The sequence below is a fragment of the Anoplopoma fimbria genome, chromosome 12 (assembly GCF_027596085.1).
Source record: "Anoplopoma fimbria isolate UVic2021 breed Golden Eagle Sablefish chromosome 12, Afim_UVic_2022, whole genome shotgun sequence".
In the NCBI taxonomy this organism is placed as follows: Eukaryota; Metazoa; Chordata; class Actinopteri; order Perciformes; family Anoplopomatidae; genus Anoplopoma; species Anoplopoma fimbria.
This window is the reverse complement of record NC_072460.1, coordinates 17,299,825-17,326,416: the sequence shown is the minus strand read 5'-3', so window position 1 is coordinate 17,326,416 and position 26,592 is coordinate 17,299,825. Positions and strand designations below refer to the sequence as shown.

Below are 26,592 nucleotides of genomic sequence, written 5' to 3'. Positions count from 1 at the left end.
GGAGGAAAAACCTAGTTCATGTTTTGTGCAAAAACAATTCTTGGAAAAGATCAGATACCGTTGGTCTGCGTTTAGCTGTGAGGAAGTGATATCATTTCGCACTAAAACAGACTATATATACTCACTCACTTGATCTGTCCAACTCAGACTGCTGGCGCCTCATATTAACTTTAAATACACTTTGAAATGTATATTTTTGCACTAAATTGTGTATCCACATGCATTACTAGAATACATAGCAATTGTAGACAGGACATGTGTTTTCCATCACCATAGCAACGAATCGTCAGCGTGTTCTGTTTTGTTTCATTCTCATGTTTTAAGACAGCCTTGGACATTTGTAAAGTTATCCTTTAACCCTTTCATGCGGTAGAGGTCACTACAGTGGACAGCTATTCAAATGTTGTTTTTCTTGTATATGCATGGGTTTTGATGGCATAGTTGCACATCAGCCACTACAGTGAGCACTACTGTAGTGGCTGATGTGCAACTATACCATCAAAACCCATGCATATACAAGAAAACAACATTTGAATTTGTAACTGTTTGACCTCTATGCATGAAAGGGTTACTTTTAATATAAGTCAGCCTTGGACATTTGTAAAGTTACTCTTTAATATAAGTCAGCCTTGGACATTTGTAAAGTTACTCTTTAATATAAGTCAGCCTTGGACATTTGTAAAGTTATCCTTTAATATAAGTCAGCCTTGGACATTTGTAAAGTTACTCTTTAATATAAGTCAGCCTTGGACATTTGTAAAGTTATCCTTTAATATAAGTCAGCCTTGGACATTTGTAAAGTTACTCTTTAATATAAGTCAGCCTTGGACATTTGTAAAGTTATTATTAATATAAGTCAGCCTTGGACATTTGTAAAGTTATCTTTAATATAAGTCAGCCTTGGACATTTGTATTATTATTATTATATATTCCTTTAATCCCCATGGGGTAAATTACTCTTTAATATAAGTCAGCCTTGGACATTTGTATAGTAAGTCAGCCTTGGACATTTGTAAAGTTATCCTTTAATATAAGTCAGCCTTGGACATTTGTAAAGTTATCCTTTAACATAAGTCAGCCTTGGACATTTGTAAAGTTACTCTTTAACATAAGTCAGCCTTGTTTGTGAAACATGTTGTTGTTTAACACTTGATAACTCTTATTACTGCTGTAAACTGAAGCACTGCCTCTCCTGGTTGAGTCATTACGTCACCTGGGCAGGAGTGAGTGCGTGCAAAGCCGCACGCAGTCGGCACTGTACACTCAATCTCCCGTGAGGCTTTGCAATAGTGTCGAACTACACGACCCACAGTTCCACGCTTTACGCATGCGCAAACAAACCCCACAATCCAGAAGCGAACTACAAAGTAACGGCAGGAGGACTACACATCTCCGGAGGACACCTGCGCAGTAGAAGCACCGAGCAGCCCTTTAAACGTAGCCTACGTGCAAAGATGGCAGCTCAAGTAGACTTGCTCCGGGCCAGAGTAGAAGATGAAAAGGTGAGATACAGTCTGGATCGATTCATTAGAGAGAAGAAAAAGAAGAAGAAACACGACCTGTCGCCCTCAGCTGACAAACGGGAGAAGTCTGCAAAAGAAGAGAAGAAAGTGAAGCTCCATCACCACCATCACCACCACCAGCACGGGGAGAACCGGGTCCACCAGCTGCAGCAAAATCCCAAACCACACAAGTTCAGCGCAGATAAACATGATCAGCAAAGCCACCACCACCACCACTACCACCACGGGCATCACCACGATCGCGGTCTCACCAATGGTACGAAAAGCCTGCAGCCGGCTTTGCCTCTTCCTCCTCCTCCTCCTCCTCCTCAGCCGCGGAAGGTATCGGAGCAGCAGCAGCAGATGAAGAAGAAGAAGCAGCGAGCGGTGCTGCCCGAGACACCTGCGCTCTTCACGTTCACGCCTCTCAAGGTGGTCAAGGCCAAGACCCAGGATTTTAAAGAAAAACACCGAGACAAAGACCTGAAAGTGAAGCTGAAGAAGGAGAACACCGAGGCCAATGTGAAACACTCTGAAATGAAGAACAAGAAGGGTGAGTTTTATTATTGTGTGCATATATTAAATGGGTAGGGGTAGGCCTAGGTACTAGGAAATATATATATATATATATATATATATATATATATATATATATATATATATATATATATATATTTACAGTACCAGTCAAAAGTTTGGATACACCTTCTTATTCAATGGTTTTTATTTATTTTTTTTATTTTTTTTTTCTACATTGATTAATATTGAAGACATCCAAACTATGAAGGAACACATATGGAATTATGTGGTAAACAAACAAATGCTCAACAAACCAGAATATGTTTTATATTTTAGATTCTTCAAAGTAGTTGAATGAGAAGGTGTGTCCAAACTTTTGACTGGTACTGTACCGAGTCATACAAATATACCAAATTGTCAGTTTGGGCTTTACATTACTGCACTGTACAGTAAGACGGGAGTCAATAACAGGTTAAAATTGTAAAATAAATTATTTATGAATTGCAGTACCAGTCAAAAGTTTGGACACACCTTCTCATTCAATGGTTTTTCTTTATTTTTTTATTTCTACATTGATTAATATTGAAGACATCCAAACTATGAAGGAACACATATGGAATTATGTGGTAAACAAACAAATGCTCAACAAACCAGAATATGTTTTATATTTTAGATTCTTCAAAGTAGTTGAATGAGAAGGTGTGTCCAAACTTTTGACTGGTACTGTATGTATTTGGATTTTCCTTAAGTCGTGTCCATGGACCAACATAAAATCTTTGCAACTATGTTATATTTTCATTCAATAGGTTGAAAGTTCACAAAAATAGTTTTTAGGTTAAAGCATATCCAGTAACTTATCTGCTGTCTTACAGCAGCAGCACACTGTAAAATGATGCCATTATAAAGAACTAAATAGATATATAATGCCCCCAACATTGTATTCATTCATTTGTGGTCTGTGTTCTACTTTAAATAATCTGAAGGTGCATGACAAATAATAGTAATGTTTAGTTACTCCTGCACAACAATGTTGCTATTGTGGAAAACATGCTGATTAATACATTTTGCATTTTTTTGAAAATAATGAGATGTAGAGTTTAACAAGGTCACAAAGCAAAAAACAGCTTCCCCTCCACTCTATGTGTACCCTACCCCTCTAAATGTCATTTATTTATTCACCTGTAGAGCCAAGGCCCCACAACGAGAATGTCAAGTCTCAAACACTGGAGGAATATCTCCTGAAGAAGAGAAAGAAGAAGAAGAAGCACCGCGAGGATGAGCACAGTGTCAAAAAGGTCCGATACATGCACAACAAAGCGGTTCAGACTGTGTGTGCAGGGCTTGGGGCGGATCTCACTCTGCCCGTTCGGCCTGATCCGCCTCTGCATGGCACCATGAGGCATGAGAGCAATCGACCACCTGGCAGAGACACTGTGGACAACCACCAAGCCTACCTCCGTGCTCTCAAGCTCGGACACGTCCCCTTCCTCTCCCACCAAGACCACTACATCCGCAGCTCCTGCCTGCAGACGGGCACCTGGTGCGGACGCTTCATGCATGAGGAAAGGCAAGCCAACGGTGGGGGGTCGGTTCTACACGCCTATGCTGATGAGCTAGCTTGTCTCGGTCCGGCTGAGATGGAGTGCTTTTCCCAGGAGTTTCTGGAGTTGGCTTTTGCTGAGACACCCAGAGGTGCAGCCTCATATGCTTTGGCAGTGGTGCACAGTGCAGCCGCCTTCCTACCTGACTTCCTGGACTACTTTGCCTTCAACTTCCCCAACACACCAGTTAAAATGGAGATACTGGGCAAGAAAGACATTGAGACCACCACTATTGCCAACTTTCACTCTCAGGTATGTAAAAAAAAAAAAAAAAAAAGGCAAAATGGTCTTTGGACCAAACACCAGCACTTTTATCACATCCTAATTAAATCATAGCTTCTGATGAGAGCAATGGTCATGATGTGGTTGTTCTTGATCAGTTCAATCAGCCAGTGTCTTTCTAGAATTTGGTTAAACTTTTGGCTGCAACTAACAACAATTTTTAATATCAATTAGTATGATTGTTTAGTGAAAAAATGTCATACTCTTTGTGTCCAACCAGCAGTCAAAAACGACAAAATATTTAATTTACCATCATAAATCTAAGAAAATATTTACATTTGAGAAGTTGGAACCAGAAAACCGTTGCTTAAAAAGCTTAAAACAAGACTCTTTACTCTCGTAAACAAATCAAGTGTGATGCAGAATAGAATAGAATGCACGCATATAAAAACTATAACTTATTAAACTCTTTGTGGCATGGCAACTTGTAGCCTGTCAGTTATAGTCATGTTGCATTGTGATATACTTTTTAGAAGAGGAACTCTAAAGTCAAGCAATCTGGATTTTAACGCCTGTATTAAAGAGCTGACTGCAGTGTCTTCAGGGTACAAAAATAAGTTGAAGTACATGTTTGCCAACCAGTAGACTCAATCCAAAGGGCACTATTGTTCAGTCTAAAAACTTGTGCTTGTGCCAAGTTCCTGTTTATACAGAGATCTAATGTGGTTATGCGCCATGTGGATGCAGGATCATAACAACCCTCGCTGCCTGAGAAAGATGTCAGAGAGGAGAAAGCGTGAGTCAGGAGGTCAACATGTGTGATGTTAGATCTGCATCAGAAGACGCAGTCTAGTCTGGGCATTTCACCACTGGAGAGTCCAGAGAATACCTTGATTGTTTCAGGGCAGAGTGATTGTACTGGAGTGCTTTGTTGTGTCTATTGTACTTTACTGGGTCAGTGCTGTATTTCAAACTGCATATTGTAGGTGTTTAAAATCACAGCAATGTTCACATACCAGCATAATAACATGGTGCAGATTTATGTCACCCTTTAAACCTTTTTCTGCAATTGTTACAGTCTGGAAAATGTTCTAAGCAGTAACCTACACCTCTGTAGCCGTGAGTTCATTTGTAAAAAGAAGTTTACCCATAATAGTATTAATAAACAAAGGCTGTGGTCTGCAGCTTAACTATTTTACACAATAATTAGCATGTAAGAAATCCAGTCAGTGTAGCTGTGTATGGATTTTCAGAATTACAAGGATCTGTTAAGCATGATGTGCTGCTGTGGCTTCGTTACAGCGGCCTGAGTGCAAATTCTACCTCTAGCTTAAAGGATTATATCAGGAAAACATAACATTTTAAGTTGCATACTGTTTACTCTGAGCAGTGATGACAATACCAAGGAAGTGAGGACGTTTTGGTAAGACATTAGCAGTTGTGTTCTGTAGATGCATATATCTTTATTGTATACTTACTGTAGAAGCGGTATACAAAGTCTATAGTACACTGAACACTATATAGTATGGATACAATTAGTATGGAACACACTGAAATATGTAACCTGTTTCTCCTGTCCTAGGTGAGCCGGACTTACTGTTCAGGAACGTACCGGTCTGGACCCATGAGGCAGATAAGCTTGGTGGGAGCAGTAGATGAGGAAGTTGGAGACTATTTCCCAGAGTTCCTTGACATGCTGGAGGAATCACCCTTTCTCAAGGTAAAAAATAGGAAAATGATGGACCATACTGGGGGGGGGGGGAGTTAGTACTCACACAGCAATTAAGCCTTATAACATTAGCCGTATGAACTGAACTATGCCCTGACAGTCTGAAGCAGGTACAATGGAACTAATGCAGGACCATTTTTGTATTTTTCGTTGGTTGACCGGTAAGAGTTTGCCATGTCAGATTCAGCAAACACACCTAACTTCAGATAACTGTGTAAATGACCAGCGTTAACATGATTAATAACATCTGTGCGTAAATGAGAATTGTAAATAAGCATAATTAATGCCCCAATAATGACGTAAAAAAATAAAGGAAATGATCCGATTTGAAAAACGTCTTAAATAATTTAAGTCAAGCAAGGAATCAGCGGACACGCATCTGAATGGCCTAACCAATAGTTCAGACAGCAAATGGGGCTGCAGGTATGATACAATTAAACCGAAACAGGTAGTTGAGATGCTCTTGAAATACCTTTTACACAGAAATATTGTAAAGTAAACTAGTAAACATGTCTGTATGCAACATATGTAATTATCATTGCTGTCAAACTTGACTTGACAGAAACAAAGCCATGTGAAATACAATGCATGTGTTCACTAGTTGAAACTAATGTTGATATTGTTAGGCTATATGAATGAATTTATAGGTATATTATATATACCTATAAATTATTTATTATAATTAATTATTTATAAATTATTATTATAGGTGTAATTTATTTATGATTTTCAAAGCAATGAAAAATAATATCCATGAAACCCGTAGGCTCGGATAACAGCAGACTAATTGCACATGACAATTAAGACAATTCTGGACAACTCGTATAATCTAGAACCTTCCCAAAAATTCAAAATAGGACTAAATTTGTGAAAGCGGCGATATCTCCTAAATCACTCGTACAAACCACTTAAGAACGAATGTGTTTGTACAAGAAGTTCTTGCATGAGGCCCACTGTTTTTGCTCTGCCTGCCACCTGATTGGAGGACTTCAACTCATAGTGCATCCGTAACCTCTGCATCCTCCTGTAGACCTCAGACCAGAATCACTGAATATGCTGAATACAGTATGTTTCTCTCAGGAATCTCTTTAAGAAGTACAAGTACCACAATCCATAATTACCTCCTTGCTGATTTAGTGATATTGCTGTAACATCTGTTCAATTTGCTGCACTTTTTATAACAATAATGTCAACAGACTCTAAATCACATGCTGTATTTAGTATTTTATTTTTACATGGTGGCCTGTAATTACGTTTGTCATCAGTTGCGTCACAAACATTCTGTCTGACTCACACAGTGTGTGTGTGTGTGTGTGTGTGTTTGAATGTCTGTGTGTGCGTCACCACAGATGACTCTACCGTGGGGAAGCCTCTCCAGTCTCAAGCTGGACTGTCGCTCTCAAAGTGACGATGGGCCCATCATGTGGGTGCGACCAGGAGAACAAATGGTCCCCACTGCTGACATGCCCAAGTCTCCCTTCAAAAGACGCAGGTACAGCTCCAGCTGCAAAAGGAAATATATAAACACCTTTCCATATCCATATGATATGAAATACAAGGAAAAACAGCTGTGATTATGAGATTAGGTTTGATTGGGAAGGTCTTTTTGCTCTTTCCCTATCCCCTCCCATCCTCACATCTTTGTGTCTAGGTCCATGAATGAGATTAAAAATCTACACTACCTGCCTCGGGCCAGTGAACCCAGAGAGGTTCTGTTTGAGGACCGAACTAAGGCCCATGCAGACCATGTAGGACAGAGCTTTGACTGGCAGAGCACTGCTGCTGTGGGGGTTCTGAAGGCCGTGCACTTTGGAGAATGGTGAGTCAATAAAGCTAGAGTTGGTGATGTTGAGAAACTTGCATGAGTAAGCTAGATTTTTAAAATTCTCCAAACCAAAAAGCCAGATCTGTGTTGCTTTTCCGATAAAAGCAGCTAGCAGCACTAGCTCCAAAAGTTGCTAAATGCTAGCGAGAAAGTAGACAAGTCGGCAGCACTGACTTCAAGCCTCCCTCCAAAGCCACTCCCTGAAAATGATCAAAATGAACATGAATAACGATCATGGCTATTGTTAGTCACAGCTATCAAGTTAGCAGCTTGTGGAAGACTACGGTAACTCACAAGATTGAACGCAGTGTGCGCAGGCATGGAGGTAGACAGAAAGGTAGCCCGTCCAATTCTTTCATTCAAGTCCATGAAATGTTTGAACTGGCTTATAACAGTCCTGTGACAGCTAGATACGAGATGATTTTCCTTTTTTTTTGCCAGATCATTTGCTTTATTGACTGCTGTCAGGATGTAAAGATCATTTTTCAATTCTAACAAAAACATTTTTTGAAGAATATTACCAACCCGTTCTTTAAATGTTAGCACTGACATCATATGTAATGAGGAAGGAGTATGCAAGATGCTTTTTGTGCAATCTGTTACAGGAATAACCAACCTCGAATAACCAAAGACGTAGTGTGTTTCCAAGCTGGGGACTTCAATGAAGTTGTCCACAGGCTGCAGCTGGATCTGTACGAGCCCCCAGTGTCTCAGGTGAGAACTTGTATTTCCATAAATAATCCATTAGGATCTGTATTTTTGTTAGATTTTTACACTCCAGGTAGCGTATCCTGTTGAAATTTTAAACATGTTACCATTGTTTGTCTTTCATGCAGTGTGTCCAGTGGGTAGACGATGCCAAGCTCAACCAGCTGAGGAGGGAAGGCATCCGCTACGTCCGTGTCCAGCTCTGTGACGACGACATTTACTTCATCCCAAGGAATGTCATCCACCAGTTTAAGACCGTGTCTGCAGTCTGCAGCCTGGCCTGGCACATCCGCCTCAAACGGTACCATCCAGAGGGAAAGGACAAGGAGGAGGAGCAGCGACCCAACGATCTCAGCTCCACCATGGGGCGATTCTCTTTTTCCTCCCCTGCCAGGCCTGATGCCACCGTAACCCCCCGTGCACGACCACAGGCAGACAACATTCAAGGGGGCGTGGCCAAAACTGAAGAACCAGAGTTCCAGAGGCCAGCAACGCCTCCCCAGGAGCCTCAGCCAGCATCTCCACAGCCCACCAAATCTGCTCACGTGCCCCCAAAATACCAGAATCCCCACCTTTTCTCAGAAACAGTCCACCCTGGATGTACACCTTCAAAAGAGCCCATCCTTCCAAAAACTTGGCCACACAGCAGAATTCCCTAAATTACCCAACAATGTCTCTCTTCCCACTTTGGTGAGAGTGAACCTGAAAGATTTGTAGACTAAAACTGACACCTGTGTCAATCAGGAAGCCTTTAAATTATTCTTCAGACTTTTTTCTTCATCTTTTAAACGTTGATAAAATGTTCCCATATGTTTTTCAGCCAAAGGGATTTGATGGGACTGTGTAACACATTTGTTCTTTTGATGGGACTGTGTAACACATTTGTTCTTTTGATGGGACTGTGTAACACATTTGTTCTTTTTTAATTTGATAGCACCTAAACTGGAGCCCTCTACTGTCTCATTCAAAAGGTATGTATCGTGTAGAGAAACTATTATTTGTAGACTGACTATGAGTTGACACGCTAACTGTAAAACGTTTAATCTACGCTGAAGGCTCCGCTGTTTCTTCTTTTGACGTAATTACTTCATCGAAGATGTAAAGTCTGTGGCAGGTGGAGTCATTGCTTACATTGATAAGATATGAATACTCTGGAAGCCTGATATTGACATGATACGGTTTTATTCATTGCAGTGACAAAGGCATATAGAATAAGCCTACCGAGGAGATACGTGTAGTTTCATGGATTGAGGATGTTGTCAGTTGTCATCAGAATCAAAAGCTCGCCACATATTTGATTTCCTGGATTGGTTACAGCCAGCAAACAAAGGAAAATCAAAATGAGTCTTTTGTTTTAAATGTTTCTTTTAAATTAAAGAAGATACATTTTTCTTTGGGTAGAGAATTGTAATTATCCAGTTGAACGGCTTTTTAAGTATGTTTGTGCAATTTTTTTTATTTAAAAAAAACCCCAAAACATTTTATACACTGCCCTTTTTCTTACTGTTGATACTGTTTTAGATATTTATTTATTTTCTTAAAATTGAGCTCAACTTATGAACACTGGTGATTAACCAGTGCTAAATATTTAAGACTATTATCTAAGTATAGGAGCACCTCTAAATGATTGCATTTAGCAATAATTGTCTGAATTTGTTCTTCAGGGGTGGAGTATGTCATCAGAAGTTGGTATGTATATATTATGTTGTTGTGATAGCTGGGAACATGGGAACGCTGTCAGGGAAGTCAAGTCATTTTTCATTTGATTTGAATTCACTCTCACCTTGAGTTTTAGCTGGTATTGTCACACGGGTGATGAAGGCACCATTGTAGAAGGTAACTGTGGTTGTATGCGAGCGTTATTGTGGGGATGTATACTGTAAATGCCTGTTGTCTTTTTTTAAAGTTTCACAAAATCTAAAATAACGAGGCCTGTATCAACATTGTCCAAGACTGAACTGCTCATTCCTTCCAAAGTCATCTGTCCCTAAATAACGTTGAACATGGTCACCCGAAGTTTCTGATCAGATTCACAGTTCATCTGAACCTCACAGAGCCCTTTGCTCTTGGTCGTCTATAGAGGAAGCGATGTCGTAATACTGCCTTTGCTCTACCACTGACCACCATGTTTTAGTGCCTTGAACTGTGTACGGCCTCAGCTAAAACTGTGAGGTTTATATATTATTATGGGTAGAATGGTAAATGGTGATGGCCAAACAGCATTAGTTCCTCTTGGTTTGGCTTTCTATTTACAACAAATATTGCTCAAGTGATGCTTTTTTTTAATTTTTATTTGAATGTTACCAGGAAGATTCAATTACTAAATCATAGTGTCATGCCTACGTGATCCTATTCAGGAAGCAGGTTATTATTTTAGTTTATCAGGAGTAATGTTGTCTTGACTTACTAGCTTAATGTAGAAATAAGTTGACAGTTACAATAGTGCAGCCTGTTGTGACGCTGTGTTCTAGCACCAGTGATTGATGTTGTTATCGTTTGTACTGAGGCTATTTTTAATCAGTTTCCTGGGTGTTTCAGACAGTAGAGATCTGATACCAATGTATTTCCGTCTTGTCAAAAATAGAAAAAAAAACACAATAAGAATGCATAGACGTTCTATATTTTTTTAATAAATAATTTTGTGTGTAACCAGTGTATATAACACAGTTTAACTGTACAGTTACATCATATGCATATTCAGTACAAATCACATTCACTGTACCTTTTTAACATGTTGACGATGCTTTAAGATTCATTTAAAAACTACGGATGGATGTGTAAATGATGGCCGAAAAAACCAAACTAAATGACACGCTTGGTACACTGAACGATGAATAGTTTGTTGTCTTTATAATAGAATAAGTGATGTGTTGATGAACTAGATGCAATGTTATACCCGATTTTTACATTTCATGCCAAAAGCACAGATACACACACATAACTCAAATATATTTAAGTCGCTTTAAGCATTGTAACAACAAGTGTCAAACTTCTTGCTGCAGATTGCCCACCTCCTCAAGCAAATTATTCTTGTTTTTGAGTCAACATTCAAGTCATTGGTCCAAGTTGTTCAGTGAGCGATGCTCAATGATTAAAAATCAACCTTAGTTTATATACTGTACAAAGTGCATCAGAGCTGGTAACATGGTACTTCCTGTTTTCTACTGCTGAGGGTGCTACTGTGCTGTGCGAGACAAAGAGAGGCTTCCTTCAGTGCTTTTCAGGTCCACTATATACGAGTCCTTTAGCGGTGCAATTTATTATGTTGATCATCATTACAAGAACAGGTCCATTTCTGATATTTAGAGATGGGTGACTCTAAAATATCAAACCCAGGTCTCTGGATAACTCCTGGGTCCTTTTGGCTTTCCAAAACGGTACCCAAATCCTGTGGGAGGTGAAGATGGTGTCACAAAAATTGTATGTAAAATTGTATAATATCTTAATGTCAGATCGATGTAGAGGCCATCTTACCAAATTTGAACATTGAAGATGAAGCGCCATGTGATGGAGCTGCTGTTCCAGGTTGAGTGGGTGGCGATGGTGGTGGTGGGTCAGTTTTAGCTGAGAATATAGTTTTAAAATGAGTTAATCCTACTTTTCTGACAAACATCAGTTAATTTATTGAGCTAATAGTTAAATTAACACTTACGTTTTTGTTTGTGTCTAAAAAACTTCAGACTCTGGGACAAAGGAAGCAAAAGCATAGATTTAAAATGTGTTCTAAAAGATTTTAAAATGTTCCTTTTAACTAGTTGCGTGTAGTTCTTGTTACCTTTGTTCGTGACATGCTCTTCTCGTTGCTTTTGTCTGATTTGTTTCCTGAAGTCTCAGCGTTCAGTGAGGGCCTGCGGTTAACATCATGCTGCCCCACTCGTGCTGATGAACACAGAAACAGAAAGGAAATTAAATGATTTGCCGCATTTTGAAGTTTCCCTGATGGCTACCACCATGTACTTCTTACATATGGATTTGTGAGAAAGATTACCTGTGTTGTATAGACTTGAACTTTTGTTTTATATGACAGGATGCTGGATATGTTTATTTAATAACAAGTAAATATATGTCTAATAATAGTGTGTGTGTGTGTGTGTGTGTGAAAGAGGCTACCGCGTAGTGTTCAGCCCCTCTAATGTCTGAAGCAACTCACCACTTCCTGCTCCAGCCACGACCACAGGAGGTGTAGCAAGCTGCCGAACTGCAGTAAGGGGCTCTGCAGTAGAAACAAAGTGATAAACTACCCGTCATATAGACACAATGTTTTAGATTGATCATGAACAAGACAACAACTAACATGACATTTTCCAAGTCAATCTTTTATCTCTTGTTTTGGTAAAGGATGCCTCCCAGTGGTGGAAGATCCTCTAAATGCTAACTTAAACCAGCATGCTTTAGTGTGTACTCAACAAACAACGCAATGTAATCTCACAAAATGTGTTAAACTGGTGGATTACAGTCAACATAAAATATTAAGTCTCTGCTACATTAAGGGACTGTCAACAAATCCCAGGGAAAAAAAATCCAAAACTAACTAATTAATGGATCCCTCCAAGTATTATCTGTGTTCCCAAATTCTAATAGAATAAACCTCCATTGTTTTTTAAAAGTTACTAAAAACACGTAATTGAGCGACAACATTATGATGAACATGGTCACTTTTTATATTGGGTGGATCCCACAAACACCCTCCTGCTTCTGTTAAAGGGGAACTACGACCATTTTCAAAAATCATACAGGTTATTCCTTTGGTCTAAGATAGTAAAGAAATATGAGTAAACATGAACAACTCTCTCCCAAATCCCTAAACTAGAATGCTAAAACTCAAATGTATGATGTCATATGGTAGGTAAAGTCTGGAACTGCTTCATAGACAATGCATTGGGAAGATGCCCCCGGCCCCAGTTTCTGCAGATATGCACTTTTTTAGCCATTTGCCAAAAGAAAAGAAATCATCCTGTAGAGCCTATTTTTGTATCTAGTTGTTTTTCAACTGTCATCATAATTTTGAAACCATAACACAACACACGTTGGAGGATGACTAAGTTTCACCCCTGCCATCTAAAAAAAGAAAATGTCTGATGTTACTGTTTTTTAGTCAAATAACATAGGCCTTCATAGGTCGGGTAAGATTTAGGCTTAAACAGCATTACTAATATTTGAGAGAGTAGCCCATGTTCATAACTTTAGGACATGAAAATAACAATAGGTTGTGATCCGCTTTAATGTACTGGCGACATAGCAGGCTACAGATTGTTTTCAATAGAAGCCAGTGACATGCAGCCCCAAGTGATGGGTGTGATACACTATAAGTCAAAGTTGGAATGCTCACAACAGTTTTCAGTGCTCCAATGACGCGGGGAAGAGTCAACTAATCAGATGTTTTTTTGTTTCACACTGTGCCGTTCCATCTAAAATAATTGCATCAGCCAGTTCCCAGTACTAACTGGCCAGCTAGTTACTAGTAACCCACAGTATTTGTAGCTGGCCACTCTTGGCAGTTTTGTTGCTTTTGTTGTGAACATAGCATAACTCTATAGCGCACCATATCTGTGTCCCCAACAAATACACCATTTACTCCTGTTTGATAAATATTTTATCAAACCTACAGTGCCCAGCTGTTTTGGCAATTTATTCAGCAGACAAATTTTAAATATTGCTATCTTTTACCTGCCAGGTCAGATAGAATTATGAGCAGAAGAGGAAGGAGTCTTAGTTTATGAGATAAAATAGCTTACCTTGTTTAGAACTTTTAGCTCGAACACTCTGAGGGGGGGAAAAAATGAAGCAAAAATGATAATGGAAATGGAAACTTATGACGTTAATTACTGAATGGAAAAGCAGTGAGATTAGTACAGGAAAATTAGTTGGTCACAAACTGTAACCCCCAGCTTTTGACTTAATTAATAGTCATTACCTTGCTCCTGCTCATAACAACGTCAAGGAATTTCTTAGGCTGAGCGGTGCCATCCCACTCAGATGACATGCCTACCCTCGGTGAGGGCCGTGTTGCTTCTAAGGGCTGCGAGCAGAGGGCGGATCTCTCGTGAACTGTTGGAAAAGAGCACTTCACTTAGACAACAAGTACTACAGCATGAGCTACATTGTGTCTCTCTGTTGCAAGGAAGCAACGATAGACTCACTCTCTTCTGTGGGGAGGAAGAAGGAGTCGGGGGTTCTGTCAGGAAGTGGAGGAGTCAGGCTCTTCTCAGCTGCAAAACCAAAGATAAAACACTTCTAATTTCTTATAACTAACAGATAATTAATGTATCTTCTCTTTGTGTGGACGTGTATGTTGTAACTTCTCTTGAAGTTACATAGACAGTTATGTTTGTGGAATTTTTTTCATTCAGTTTGGTGAGCTTACTTTGAAGAAGCAGCGGAGGAGTCAGTGGTTCCAGAGGTGGATAATGAGGGTGGAGGTTTGATGTTGTATTTGATGCAAGATCAGGATGTGTAACTGGAACTGGAGATATCACAAGAACATACTATTTAAATAATCACAAACATGTGCTGTAGTATCTTCAATTTTTTTCAGCTGGCTTCATTTTTAGCCATTGCGTTTACATATTATTCCTGAGATGCATGTAAAAAAATATCTTACCTGTGACGGTCATTTTTACTCTCAGACTCTACAAGAAAGAGAAGTATGTTGCTGTTACATAACTGCCATTTTAAATGCCTGAACTATTTAAATGACATATTTACATTATTGATGATGGATGATTTCAGAAACCAATCAGTTGAAGTATGAACTTCAGGGTAGTGAAAGAGGTTTAAATCTCCTTTTATTTGAGCCGGCTCTTTACAATTTATGGTTTGGGTGTCACATGTATCATCCTCATTCTCTATTGGCCAGAGGTGTCAAACAGATGTTGACCTCCTTATGTGCTCAAATAATGTGAATATGCATAACTCATCATCTTCCAAACCCTCATGGCTCACACTTACAGAAAGTCACACTTCAGCCTGCGAAGAGACTTTATCCTTACCTTACTCCTCACCCATGGATTCGTCTCAATCTGAGATGCAGTGGTGGCTGGCCTTGAGTCCCCAGACCATTCGGAAGACATTCCTATTCTGTTCAGCTTCACGGCCGGCGTGACGTCTGACTTCAGCTTCACAGGAGCTGAAAGATAACCAGGAATAATCAATTTCATTATTACATTTTTTAAGTAAAACTTGTTTTTAGAATTTTTATTGTTGGGTATGATTTATGAAATTTTGAAGTCACCTTGATCAAGGGCCCACTCAAATGATTCTGGGGTTCTCTCAGGAAGTGGGGGGGCAGGTGAGGGGGTTGCCTGGAATAATGTATCATAGTTTGTTATGGATATTTTACTCACAGTGAGTCACCAACAAAAATATTGGAATTAGTCATCTTCAGAGATGTGTCACTAGAAGAAAAGCATAATTGAGTGTGCCATAGAAGATATTTTGGAGTTTTAGATATTTTCTCACTTCCCAACTCCCTAACAGCCTCAGCAGCAGCATTGGGTGGAATTATAACCATTAACCTTTCAAAGGGAGCTGGATGCTCTGAAAAATAAAAACCATAACATGTTATATAAAGTATCCTCAAAAGTCCAGGATATATGCACAGAGTAAATCTTCAAAGAAACTAATGATTTATATTCAAGATTTGTTTTTATATCTACACTGAGGACACCAACCTGCATCCACAGCGATTACATAGGATTCAGGAGTTCGTTGAGGTAGGGGAGGAGGTTCCTCCTCATCTCTATGAACTTCGACAGCACCTGCAAAATGGACATCAGTTAATGCAAATATCTACAAAATCGAATTCTACTACCCTGTTGTCTCCGTAGTCTGGACTAACATGCACGAATATGACCATTTACCTGAGGCAGGAGAGTTAAGCTCCAGAGTCTGGTCATTCAGACACAGTGAGGGCATGCTGAAGATGGGGCTAACTGTCCATTGGTTGGCGTCTTCAGTCAAGTTCATTGGTGCTTCCTCTGAAGAAGGGTAGCTCATTGGTGTGTCAAAGTAAGGGTCTTCCACCATCAGACAAATTGCTTCTGCCACAGCTGGTGAAGGTGGAGGGTTCAGAGATGGTATGTCATAGCTTTCTTCTATCCTCTCCTCTACTGCGGGGGCTCTCTGGCTGGAATGCACCTGTGTTAGGGAGGTCATGGGTCCCTCCTGCGGGTCCTGGGTGGTAATCAGAGCCTCAGGAAGCGTTCGGAGAAGGTACCATTGTTCCTGGTCCCTCTGCAGGTCCTTTTCTCTCAAGGCAATGTGATTGTGTGAAGCAGAAGACAAGGAAGTGTGGTACTGTTGCAAAACATCCCTCTCCTCATCAAGAAGGTGCTGGAATTGTGGCAGCGAAACCACCTCCTTACTCAGGTCAGGGAGCTCTCTTTCTGTGTCAGTCGCTATAGCAGATGGGTTCGTTGTCACCTGGCCAGTTTAACACAGAGTTTGAGTCACAGCAGCAGCAACAGCTTTACATAAATGAAGACAATTTGCATGTGCATGCATAAATGCTTGGCAAATATGCACATGTAGTATTATGGTGGATGCAATATTATACAGAGGCCCTTAGAGTTGAACAAATCACTAACTTCTTGTGTTTAACTTCAAGTAAAACAGTAGCCTTCTCGACACAACCTTCACAATTTATTTGTCTGGAAATTAATTACTTTCCTCTCAGATCGCATGACATTCTGCATCAGTGCTACTGAAACCACAAGAGAGCCTGCCACAGCTGTCGTTTCTGCCTTGCTGGTCGTAATGGTTGTGCTTGTCAATTGGCTGCGGTGGAGGAAGTATGATATATTTCCATTCTACTTTGATGTTTCTTGCTCATTCACAAGGGAGTGTTCTTGATCGCTCACCTTATTTCTGCAGGTCTGTGCATCCACGTACTGCAAATATCTCTCAAACAGCAACTTGATGGTTCTGTACACCAGATCATATTGTTCCTGAGGTTAAACAACAAAAACCTGCTCTGTTAGGTGTCACAGCCCCGGGGCATGAAGCACAAAACACAAATCATCAAAAGATCTTTGATGAAAGGAAGCAACTGACACAAAGAATTTCCTTAAGTGTGGTTCTGCCTGTTGGAAGATTTGCTACAAGTGATGCCTTGTTAAAAAACAGCAACTACCTTGGTTTGAACCACCGAGGGCCTCTGGGTTCTCATGTTTTGAACCAAGTCAAAGATATTGAAATCTGGAGTGATCATCTAAAAACAAGCACACAAACAACACAACAGAGCTTGAATCTTTACTGTTACAGTAATCGGGCTTTAGATAGATAATGTGCAGCATGTATTGTGGAACTGCAGGTATTTCTCACCTGTCTCTTCAGGAGATTCCAGGTATAATCAATGGCACACAGGACTCCAGTTCTACCACAGCCAGCACTACAATCACAGCAGCAGAAAGTCACATTTTAACCACTCAGGTCATCTCTAGAGAGAGAGAGACTCTCCATTTGGTTAGAAAATGATATTTGAATAAAACAATAAAAAACAATAAATTAAAAAAATACAAAAAACCTGTATCAATGTGTCGGACAAGAGTTGACTAAACTCTATGGTAATTATTGAGGCCACGGTTAGTGGTAGGATTTGATTGTCGTATAGTACATTATGAGATGTTTGTGAAGTTATGTTCTTTTTCCTGTGGGTGTTGAGGAACAAAATCACAATTGTCACTGAAAGCTTTTGACAGCTGTCTCATGATGACATCACTCAGAAGTGGGGTGATTTCCTTGGCTGTAGGTTGGATCAGCCACTTACTCATCATTCCATTTCTGACACATCATCCTCAAAAGGTGTGGGCAGGTCATGGTGTGGCACACTTTCAAATCGTGTATTCTACAGTATCTATATTAATAACTACTTAAAATATACAGCAATTTTTTATTATTTATCATCAAAACAAGAACAAAAAAAAAGTACTTTAATATACTTTCAAATAACATATATTTATGTATAAAATTCCAAGAAACTGACTAATTTAAATGTTTAAAATTTGAACATCATTCTTATTTGCGAAATCAACTTCATATTTTGTCCTATTAAACAAAGTATGGCGTAGGTTCCAAAAAAAAAATGACAACATCTAACAAAATGAAACAAATGTTCTATATCTTTGAGATGGCACATTGAACAAACACTTCTTCTTTTCAAGTAGCCAAATCCATGACTGTAACCAAACCTCTCATGTCTCACTGTATATTTGAGCCCACCAAAAAAATATCTAATAGCTCAATTTTGCACTGGTCGCAGAACGTAATGTTTTATAAGGCCTCACACTGCAGCTGAATAACCAAGCACAGACCACACACATGCAGCTGTTTTTTGTAGGTTGATACAAGTCAAAAGATTATTGAATTGTGTAAGTTTCAGTAAAAAGGTAGACATGGGTTTTAAATCAGCCTAACTGTAAGTGTTGGAAAAACTGAGGGGAAATGCCCACACGCACACTTTAAAACCTAGTGGGTCGTCGGCTACCCGCCTACACACACTTCCTGTTTTAAAGAAAAGGGAGGAGGTGCCTAACCTCTAAGGCCTAAAGTAGGGGACATATACATTCTGCCCACAGGAAATATGTTCTCATTGTAACTACTTAATCAGAACCAAAAGGGTGATTCTTCAGTGTGATCACTGTTTGCCTGCAACAAAACAAGCCTTGTCCATCAGTAATTAACATAATCATTATTCCAAACTTCTCTTAAGTCTTAAAATGTTTTTGTTTTTTTTCCTGAGGAAATGTATATAGGTTGTTAAATATGGATGTGATGCTGTTTTGGTGCATAATACGAAAAGGCTGCCTATCCATAATTCTCAAGACTATAAAGGTGGAGGTGCTAAATCATTCAGAGCCTTGAAGATGACAGGGGGCCTGTGAAAGATGCTGTGACATCAGTACACTGATTACTTGGGAAGTCCAGTTAAAAGAGCACTGCAATAGTAAAGATGAGACCAAAGCATGAATATCTCTGCATCAGAATGTGCCAGATATGGTTAAAAATATGGTATTTGAAGCATGTTTACCAAAGCTGAAAAAGTATAGAACCAGTCGAGGACTTTTCCTGAAATTCCAACCAGATGCTTACAATATTCTGGATTGCCTCGATATATATTTGTTGTGGATTTTATTATCACTAAGATGGCTATTTAATTGTGGATGAACTGCAAACAGACTGCAACAGGCCTACAATGATTCATAATAGATGGATCAAGATAGTTTTTTCTTAAGGAGATAAGTAGAATTTAATTCCATAGTGAAGCCTGACCTGCAGTGGATGCAGAAGGGGATATCATCATGGGCTTGATAGGAACGCATCTCATGCAACATGTCCAGAATGGGAGGGATGGAGTCTGGTACACCGTGATCTGGCCAGTTGAAATAGTGCAGCTGTTTCAAAGTTCGGCTACACTGGAAAAAAAAAAAAAAAAGCATTCTAGACATTGTAGACAATAATGCAAGCTTATTTTCAGAGCATACACATTTTTAGGTTGTTGTTTGCAACTCTGTCATTGTGAAGCTAAACATTTACATAAATTATTTTAGTACATGTTAGTAGATCGTCTCTCAAAGATGTCAAATATAACCACATGGGTCATTTCAACAACTGCCTCTTGTCTTTGTAGCAGCTAACAACAAATGAATCTGATAATGTCTTGCTTGTATCAGGAGAAATACCTATCAGTTAATCTTACAGTCAGGGTACTGAATAAAAACTACTTACGTTGCGAAAAGTCACCCGTAACGTCCTTGTCAGATAATCTCCTTTGTTTTCCTCAGAATCCTGTCATAAACCAGCAATGCATCCTCAAGTTCATTATTTATTTTTGCAGTGGATACTTTTTTTGTATTTTATTAATAATAGCATAACCAATTGTTGTATGACACAGATTTTGTGTGAAGATAGTGTAGGATTACAATGTATACATGTTATAGAAAACTTCTACTGAAACTCGTCAAAGTAGGAAGTGGGACTACGAGAATAATACTCACACAGTAAACTGTGAAAGGCTCACAAAGAAATGGCTGCTCTTGTGTCTGTGGCCAGTAGCGCTCACACTTTTTCTACAAAAAGAGTACAGAAGCACAGTGTATTTCACATTTTACTTCTCACACAGAGCATCTGACGTCATGCTCAGAATGGGAGGATTCTTCCAGGAATTAGTCAGACAGCTATAAAGTGCTGCAGGGATGACATATTTTGAAGGCTAATGCGAAAGTTAACATTGCATCGATTCCCTCAAAAAAAAAGCCAAAGGATTTTTTCATTGGATTTGGAATTATTGCAGAAAAAAAAGGACTGTGGCAAACAATTGTTACTGATGCATATATGTTTTGTCCAGCAGGATAATCCTCACAAATGAACACCACTTTTGTCATTTTTGAAGCGTAAATACAATCGGCAATAATAAAAAACATCTTCTGGCTATAAACAAACTACACCACAGCATGACTTCACCTCACCACCACCAATCTTGTTCAGCGCGATGATGTTTAAAATGTCATTTAGCTTAGATTACTTTCTAAAATTGGGTTTCCTCCCACCCCGAACATGACTTAATTGCAAAATGGCTGGTGTGTGAACAATGACCTCGCATAGCAGGCTGAAGTTGAACTGACACACAAAATACAGAAGTGTTGATCGTATACAAGCAAATGGAAGATAATATGTTGAGGAAACGTCGAATGTGGACATGTAGAAAATGATGTTACCTTTCCCATCTCAAACTCTCGACAGGCCATCAACACAACCTATAGCCAAGGAGTTCAAAGGGTCAGTTTATGTAACTAAGATCAGAGCACCTAATTTTAAGAGCAACATTATGTGTTAAAAAACACCTTATTTTGTCCACAGATGACAGGTGGGTCATACCTTGATGTTGTACTCCCAAAGCATCCTCAAGAAGTCCAGTACTGTGTGAGGCAGAGGACCCTGAGTAGCAATGTAGGCCCTGGAGCCTGACGCTCCCTGGAGACAAAACACAACTTATTGTCAAAAGATATCAGCAACATTTGCACAAACTATATTAGTTACATAAATGTGTAAATGGAATTTATAGGAATATTATAAGCACATTGTTAATTTACCTTGATGAAACTGGCGTTGATGTATTCGCTGTCATTTTTAGCTGTGGTGAGAGTGAGCTTTACTCTAGTGTGGTCAACTGAAAGGAGATGAATATGTAGTTAGAAGAGCAACGTCGCACAACTAAAGAGTAGCTGACTGTGCTGTACTTCACAGCCTTATTGCAAAAAAGAATAAGAATAGAGAATAAGAAAAAATATGTTTGGCATTTGTACATTTTTCTGGAGGGATATATTCCAAATTGTCCAATGGTTATAAATATTTGAAAAATATACTATTTTTATAAAATAAATCGGGTATGATGTCAACATCATTAGTTACATTAACCTGGAAGAACAAAAGTTAATTATTTATAACATTTTAGCTCATCAATATCACCCTGTCAAATTCCAGGTCATCATACACATATACATTAACTTACTGCATATCATGCTATATCATAGTGTTTATGTATTTGCATCTAAATGTCATGCAACACTTAAAACCGTAAGCCATATAATTCATTTATGCATATTTTCAGCATTGATGTTCAAGAGGTGTAAATATATGGAGGTCCAGTTATTATTTGACCTAGATATATTTAGAGTCCTATTCATATATTATCTGAACTTCCCTGATGCAAATTATGCAGAGGTGTAAATGGCAACCTGCTATTTTCATCAGTCTGCCTTGAGCAAAGCTTACAGGGAACAATGTCTTTGTATCGGTTCTTCTTGATGTTGTCTTGCTTTTCTGCTGTCTTGGTCGGGTAGGTCTTGTCAGTGCGGTACTTAGTTGACAGGCTTTTCAACCTCTGAAAAACATGAAAGAAATTGAATCCTTCTACATTCAAAAGCAACATTTTAATAATCACAATGCACAATGTCAGAGAACTTTTTGGTAACACTCTCTATGACGCACATGCCTATGATGTATTATAAACATACATAAAATTAGTTTAATATGCATATAGCAGTGTATTATTATAGTCATATGTATTTATAAAGCTTTATAACAATAGTCAGAACACATTATAAAGATCTTTTTAATTACTTATAAAGTCAGGTACTTTATACTTCAAGGATCATAGTGTGTTATAATTCCAATAGTTGTAATACATAATAATCATCTTATAATGCATTGTAATGTGATCATAAGTTAGTCTAAGTGATTGTTGGATGCTTTAAGTGAAGAAATAACATTTCTGATGTGTAGGTTGATATAATACATTATAAGCTGGTTATTAGTCGTGACCATAATTCAGTTGTTCATCATCAAAAAGTTTTGTAAAATTGGTATACTCCGTTTCTTTTATGACCTGTTAAACAAAGAAGATAATTTTACAACGTTTGGTGTAATGTTCTTGCATAGATTTAATGATATTTTCACTCAACTTAATTCAAACAATGACCACTTATAGTGACTTATAATCACATTGTAATGTATAATAACAGTGATTATAATGCATCCATGCAAAAACAATGTCAGTGAATGGAGTATTATGAGGTATTATGGTACTTGACCATATAAGTAATTATGAAATGCTTTATAATGTGTTATGCCTATTGTTTAATAGCATTATAAATATGTATATACTTATAACTATAATGACACAGTGCTAAAAGCAGATACCACATTATAAATATGTTTATAATGCATTATAGACATGGGCGTTATAGAATGTGCTACTGACTTTTTACCCAAGCAACATGCTTTTCAGACCATGCTGTGACCAAACGCACAATGGTCATATATGATCAGTTTTCATGTGATTCAACCTCGGATGACCAGAATCTGTGACTCACTTTACTAGAAACTGACTTGGTGGCTTACAAACCAAGAGGATTTCCATCCGGAATTTACTGGGCGGAAGGTCTGACACTCAAACTAAAGTCATGGCTCGTCCAGGCTTACAGGATTTGTTGAGACACTGGTCTTTTTGTTCAGAGGCCAACTATCACAGTTCCAAACAGTCTGCTGAAGGCCTTGCGGACCTTCTGTGCTGCTAACACTACAGAGTGCTTTTTGTTCTTTAAGGAAGTGATGCAATAGACCCCTTCCTCCAGAGTGGTCTGGGTGGTAGCAGCATGTGAAGCACAGGGTGCTGTCCTCAGGCACTGTCATGTCACTCATCACCATGACAGCAGCCGTCAGGTGATGTCATCCTTCTACTTCTGAGGAAGAGGTCTTTTTGTGCGTATATGTACATGCTTGTGTGTGAATGTACATGCATTGTTATAAGTAAGACTGAAACATGATAAGTGAACAAATTATTAGACAAATTGAATAATCTTTGTTCGTCGTTAAATGTATTAATGCATTTGCTTATGGGTCTTTCTTGTCCATGCCCCTTTAATGACAAGCATCAGTGCAAAGAGGAAGCGCAAATGTGGCGTTACCAAAGCAGAGTGTTACTTCCCTGAAAATCAGTCCTTTTGTGAAATTTTGGAAGCCTGTAAAACTATGAACTTTCCCTTTCATTGTACTTTCTGTCAGTTAATTCAATAGCTATTATAACATGACTTCAGGTGATGTGTTAATGAGAACAACACAACAAATAAATCTATACTTCTCTCGACAGTGGGCTACTTCCACTAAAGGAACAAAATAGACTCACTGCAAACTCCCCAGCAATGCCATTAGATGCCTGCTCGTCCACAGCCTTCTGTCTCTCCAGCTGGACCAGGAGGTCCCTCAGTATCCTGGTCTGCTGCTCCATGGCTGGTTGCACACTGTCCTGGATAGGGCACCTTTCACAGGCATGTCAGGACACAAAGGTCCTCGTCCAGGGGTCATGGATTAGGGTCGCCAAGGCTTGGGTTCAGAGCTGTGGCGCTTCTGTTGCTGCTGCACAGAGCACTTCTCTATTGCAACTGTCACATCAAGGAACTACTGTGAGGGAACGTGTGAACTGTCTTTGAGGAAGCAAGAGTAAACTAACAGGTTCTGTGGTCAGATTAAAAATATTGCCGCGCCCCCTGGGTGTCTCTCACTGGGTCCTAAAGTCACCCGGGTGTTTCATTGCATGACAGCAGGACAAGGAGAGGAAACACACACAAACACAGTGGGCCATACATTTATGAATATGAACAATCACAAACAACTGTTACTACCCAATGTCAGAGTGTGATACAAGTAGTCTAGCCTGTTGGACAGCATTCAGGAAGCACAAGAGGGGTGGAGGAGGGATGTGGGTAGGGATGGAGGCAGAGGGAGTGGCGAAGAGAGAGTCTGCCTGGGAATCCTGAAAAGCCTGATGTTCTGAGCCAGCAATAAGCAGCAACGCACTGAACTTTCTACATCTGGGGTGGCCTAAACTATGGCCCGCAGGTCAACTGCAGCCCGCTGCTCTTTTATTAATATATATATTTTTTTTTTTTAAATAAACCAGAATATGGCATTTTTGTCATCATTTTTGTTATAATTTATCTTAATTACAGCTTTACACATAACATCATAACAGTAGGCCATGCACTGTATTTGACTTTAAAAGCATTTGATACATTTAAATCAAATTTAAGAGCAGCAGATACAGAAATGTTTTCTGTAATATGTGGCCACACCATTACGCTACTGTAAAGTCGAACAGCTAATGGTTAAACAGTTATTTGGATAAAGAAAATGATTTTCTATGTCTGTATATGGCTCACAATCAAAAAGGTTTGGCCACCCCGACTCTAGGTCTTCATTTATGCCCACTGTTTGTCCACAGAAGCCATTTGTTTTGGTAGACCACTGCCCGATATTCTAGACAAAATACCATCATGTAAACTCTGCTATTTCTTGTAAAAACGTACTGTCAATGGTCTAGTGGGTGACTAGTTTCTTATATGACTATGTAAGCCTAGGCTTTAAAGAGCAATGGGAGGAGCTCTTTTAAAGGAACTATGTGCATGAAGTTACGCGTACAAGACTTCCCTTTATAGCACACTGGATTAGAGTATGATAAATAAAATAAACAACTATAATAATAAAACATATTTGTACTTTAAAAGATGATCTCACTGCTCGCATAATGCTACAAAGAGGAAAATACCAGTAACAAGATGATAACGAAAAAGTAATGAGAACCGGCTTACCAGAGAAGTTGACGTGCAGTTCATGTGAGAGGAGGTTGCCCAACTGTCAGTTGGTTGACATGATGCAGACTACAGGGACTTGAACACTGCATCCAGCTCGTGTTGCACACAACATCAGTCGGATGGTGACATCTAGTGGCTTTGTGGTAGACTAACCCAAATGTATATTTTGGGTGGTTCAATTTACATGGTGGTTTGTTGGATTTTATAGTCAAAACCATTGCCTGTTGCCTGTGTGGCTGATTTGACTTCCTGGTTCAGGAGCCAATGGGCAAGGTAGGGAAGGAAATCAGGAAGCTGTCTAGATCTGAGTACAGTATAGAGCTGAAGCCTATTTGGATTATTTTCTAATGTCTCTCCTCTCTCTTCCTCCCACCAACTGGTTTGATGAAGATTTTGTGTTTTGTTTGCAACCATCACACTACACTCCTTCATACTTCATTACTGACCTACCTGATGAACATGATTAATGATATTTTACCCTTAGTTCACCATTAACTTTATTAATTTAAAGTTTATTTCACTGTCACTGACTGTTGGCCAGCATGCGAGAAAGTAGAAACCCAGTCACAAGACCAGTGACCAAGTGAAATGGTTATCTCAACTGTGGAAGAACAAGTCAAACTGTAATGTGTGTTGCCATATTGAAAGGGCAGTTTTCTCAGTTCTCAGTTGTACAGTATGGCAATCGTGTTTTCGGGGGAATCCATGCACAGCACGTACCAGTATATATGTCCCACAATGCACCTCCAGGAAGCTATGATAACCACAGTCCACCTCTACGGCTTCCTGTGTCGATGATAGTTAAGATTTCACTTTCCTACTTTCACAACACAATGAGGACCCTGTATATGATTTTGCTTTTTCATGGTGAGTGGACTATGAGTTAACACTTGTATTAATGATTATAATACTCTTTTTATTTATTCAAAAATGTCTAAAAGAGAAACAAATTTCTATGCCTTTCTGAAAAAGAGAAAATGGTTATAATCTCCATTTAAGGGGGTAGTTTTTTTGTCCAAAGATTTGTTTGATTAGTAACTTGAAAAGTAAATTAAAAACTTCCATATTTATAGATCTTTTTGCATAATTTGGGGATATGTTTATCCATTTTATCATGTTATATTTTGTATCAATATTAATATTTTGATACAAAAATGAAAAGGAAATCCATGAAATTGAAAGTTGAATTTAATGTGGATCAATCTAAAAGAAGAGCATTTATCTGATTGCTGTGGCTGTGAGCGGTTTCATTCTGACTGGACTCTTGTCTTTCAGCAAGTCTTCAGCTCCAGTGTGATAAAAGAAAAGTCACAGCACATATTGGAGGTGAATTCATTCT

The 26,592-nt window shown here is 39.0% G+C and overlaps 2 protein-coding genes across 2 annotated transcripts; one reads left to right on the top strand and one right to left on the bottom strand.

The window, feature by feature from the left end:
* Positions 1-1,409: 1,409 nt before the first annotated feature.
* LOC129100306 (lysine-specific demethylase 9) lies at positions 1,410-9,519 on the top strand. Its single transcript, XM_054609903.1, is given in 8 exon segments — positions 1,410-2,055; positions 3,207-3,874; positions 5,427-5,564; positions 6,923-7,065; positions 7,225-7,392; positions 8,004-8,112; positions 8,235-8,737; positions 8,739-9,519. Coding segments are annotated over 8 exon segments (2,415 nt in total). The 5' UTR covers positions 1,410-1,454; the 3' UTR covers positions 8,824-9,519.
* Positions 9,520-9,585: 66 nt separating this feature from the next.
* Positions 9,586-25,306, bottom strand: ptpn22 (protein tyrosine phosphatase non-receptor type 22). The gene is made up of 27 exons (XM_054608726.1): positions 25,251-25,306; positions 23,789-24,044; positions 21,877-21,985; positions 21,195-21,271; positions 20,980-21,075; positions 20,820-20,858; positions 20,100-20,171; positions 19,831-19,890; positions 19,375-19,517; positions 17,428-17,494; positions 17,237-17,314; positions 16,965-17,051; positions 15,966-16,527; positions 15,777-15,863; positions 15,461-15,642; positions 15,338-15,428; positions 15,096-15,232; positions 14,708-14,735; positions 14,471-14,569; positions 14,247-14,315; positions 14,021-14,154; positions 13,842-13,869; positions 12,257-12,319; positions 11,882-11,985; positions 11,759-11,789; positions 11,581-11,670; positions 9,586-11,494 (listed from the first exon to the last, which is right to left on the bottom strand). The coding sequence occupies exons 2-27, from the start codon at positions 23,888-23,890 to the stop codon at positions 11,433-11,435; spliced, it is 2,697 nt and encodes an 898-aa protein (XP_054464701.1). The 5' UTR covers positions 23,891-24,044; positions 25,251-25,306; the 3' UTR covers positions 9,586-11,432.
* Positions 25,307-26,592: the final 1,286 nt, after the last annotated feature.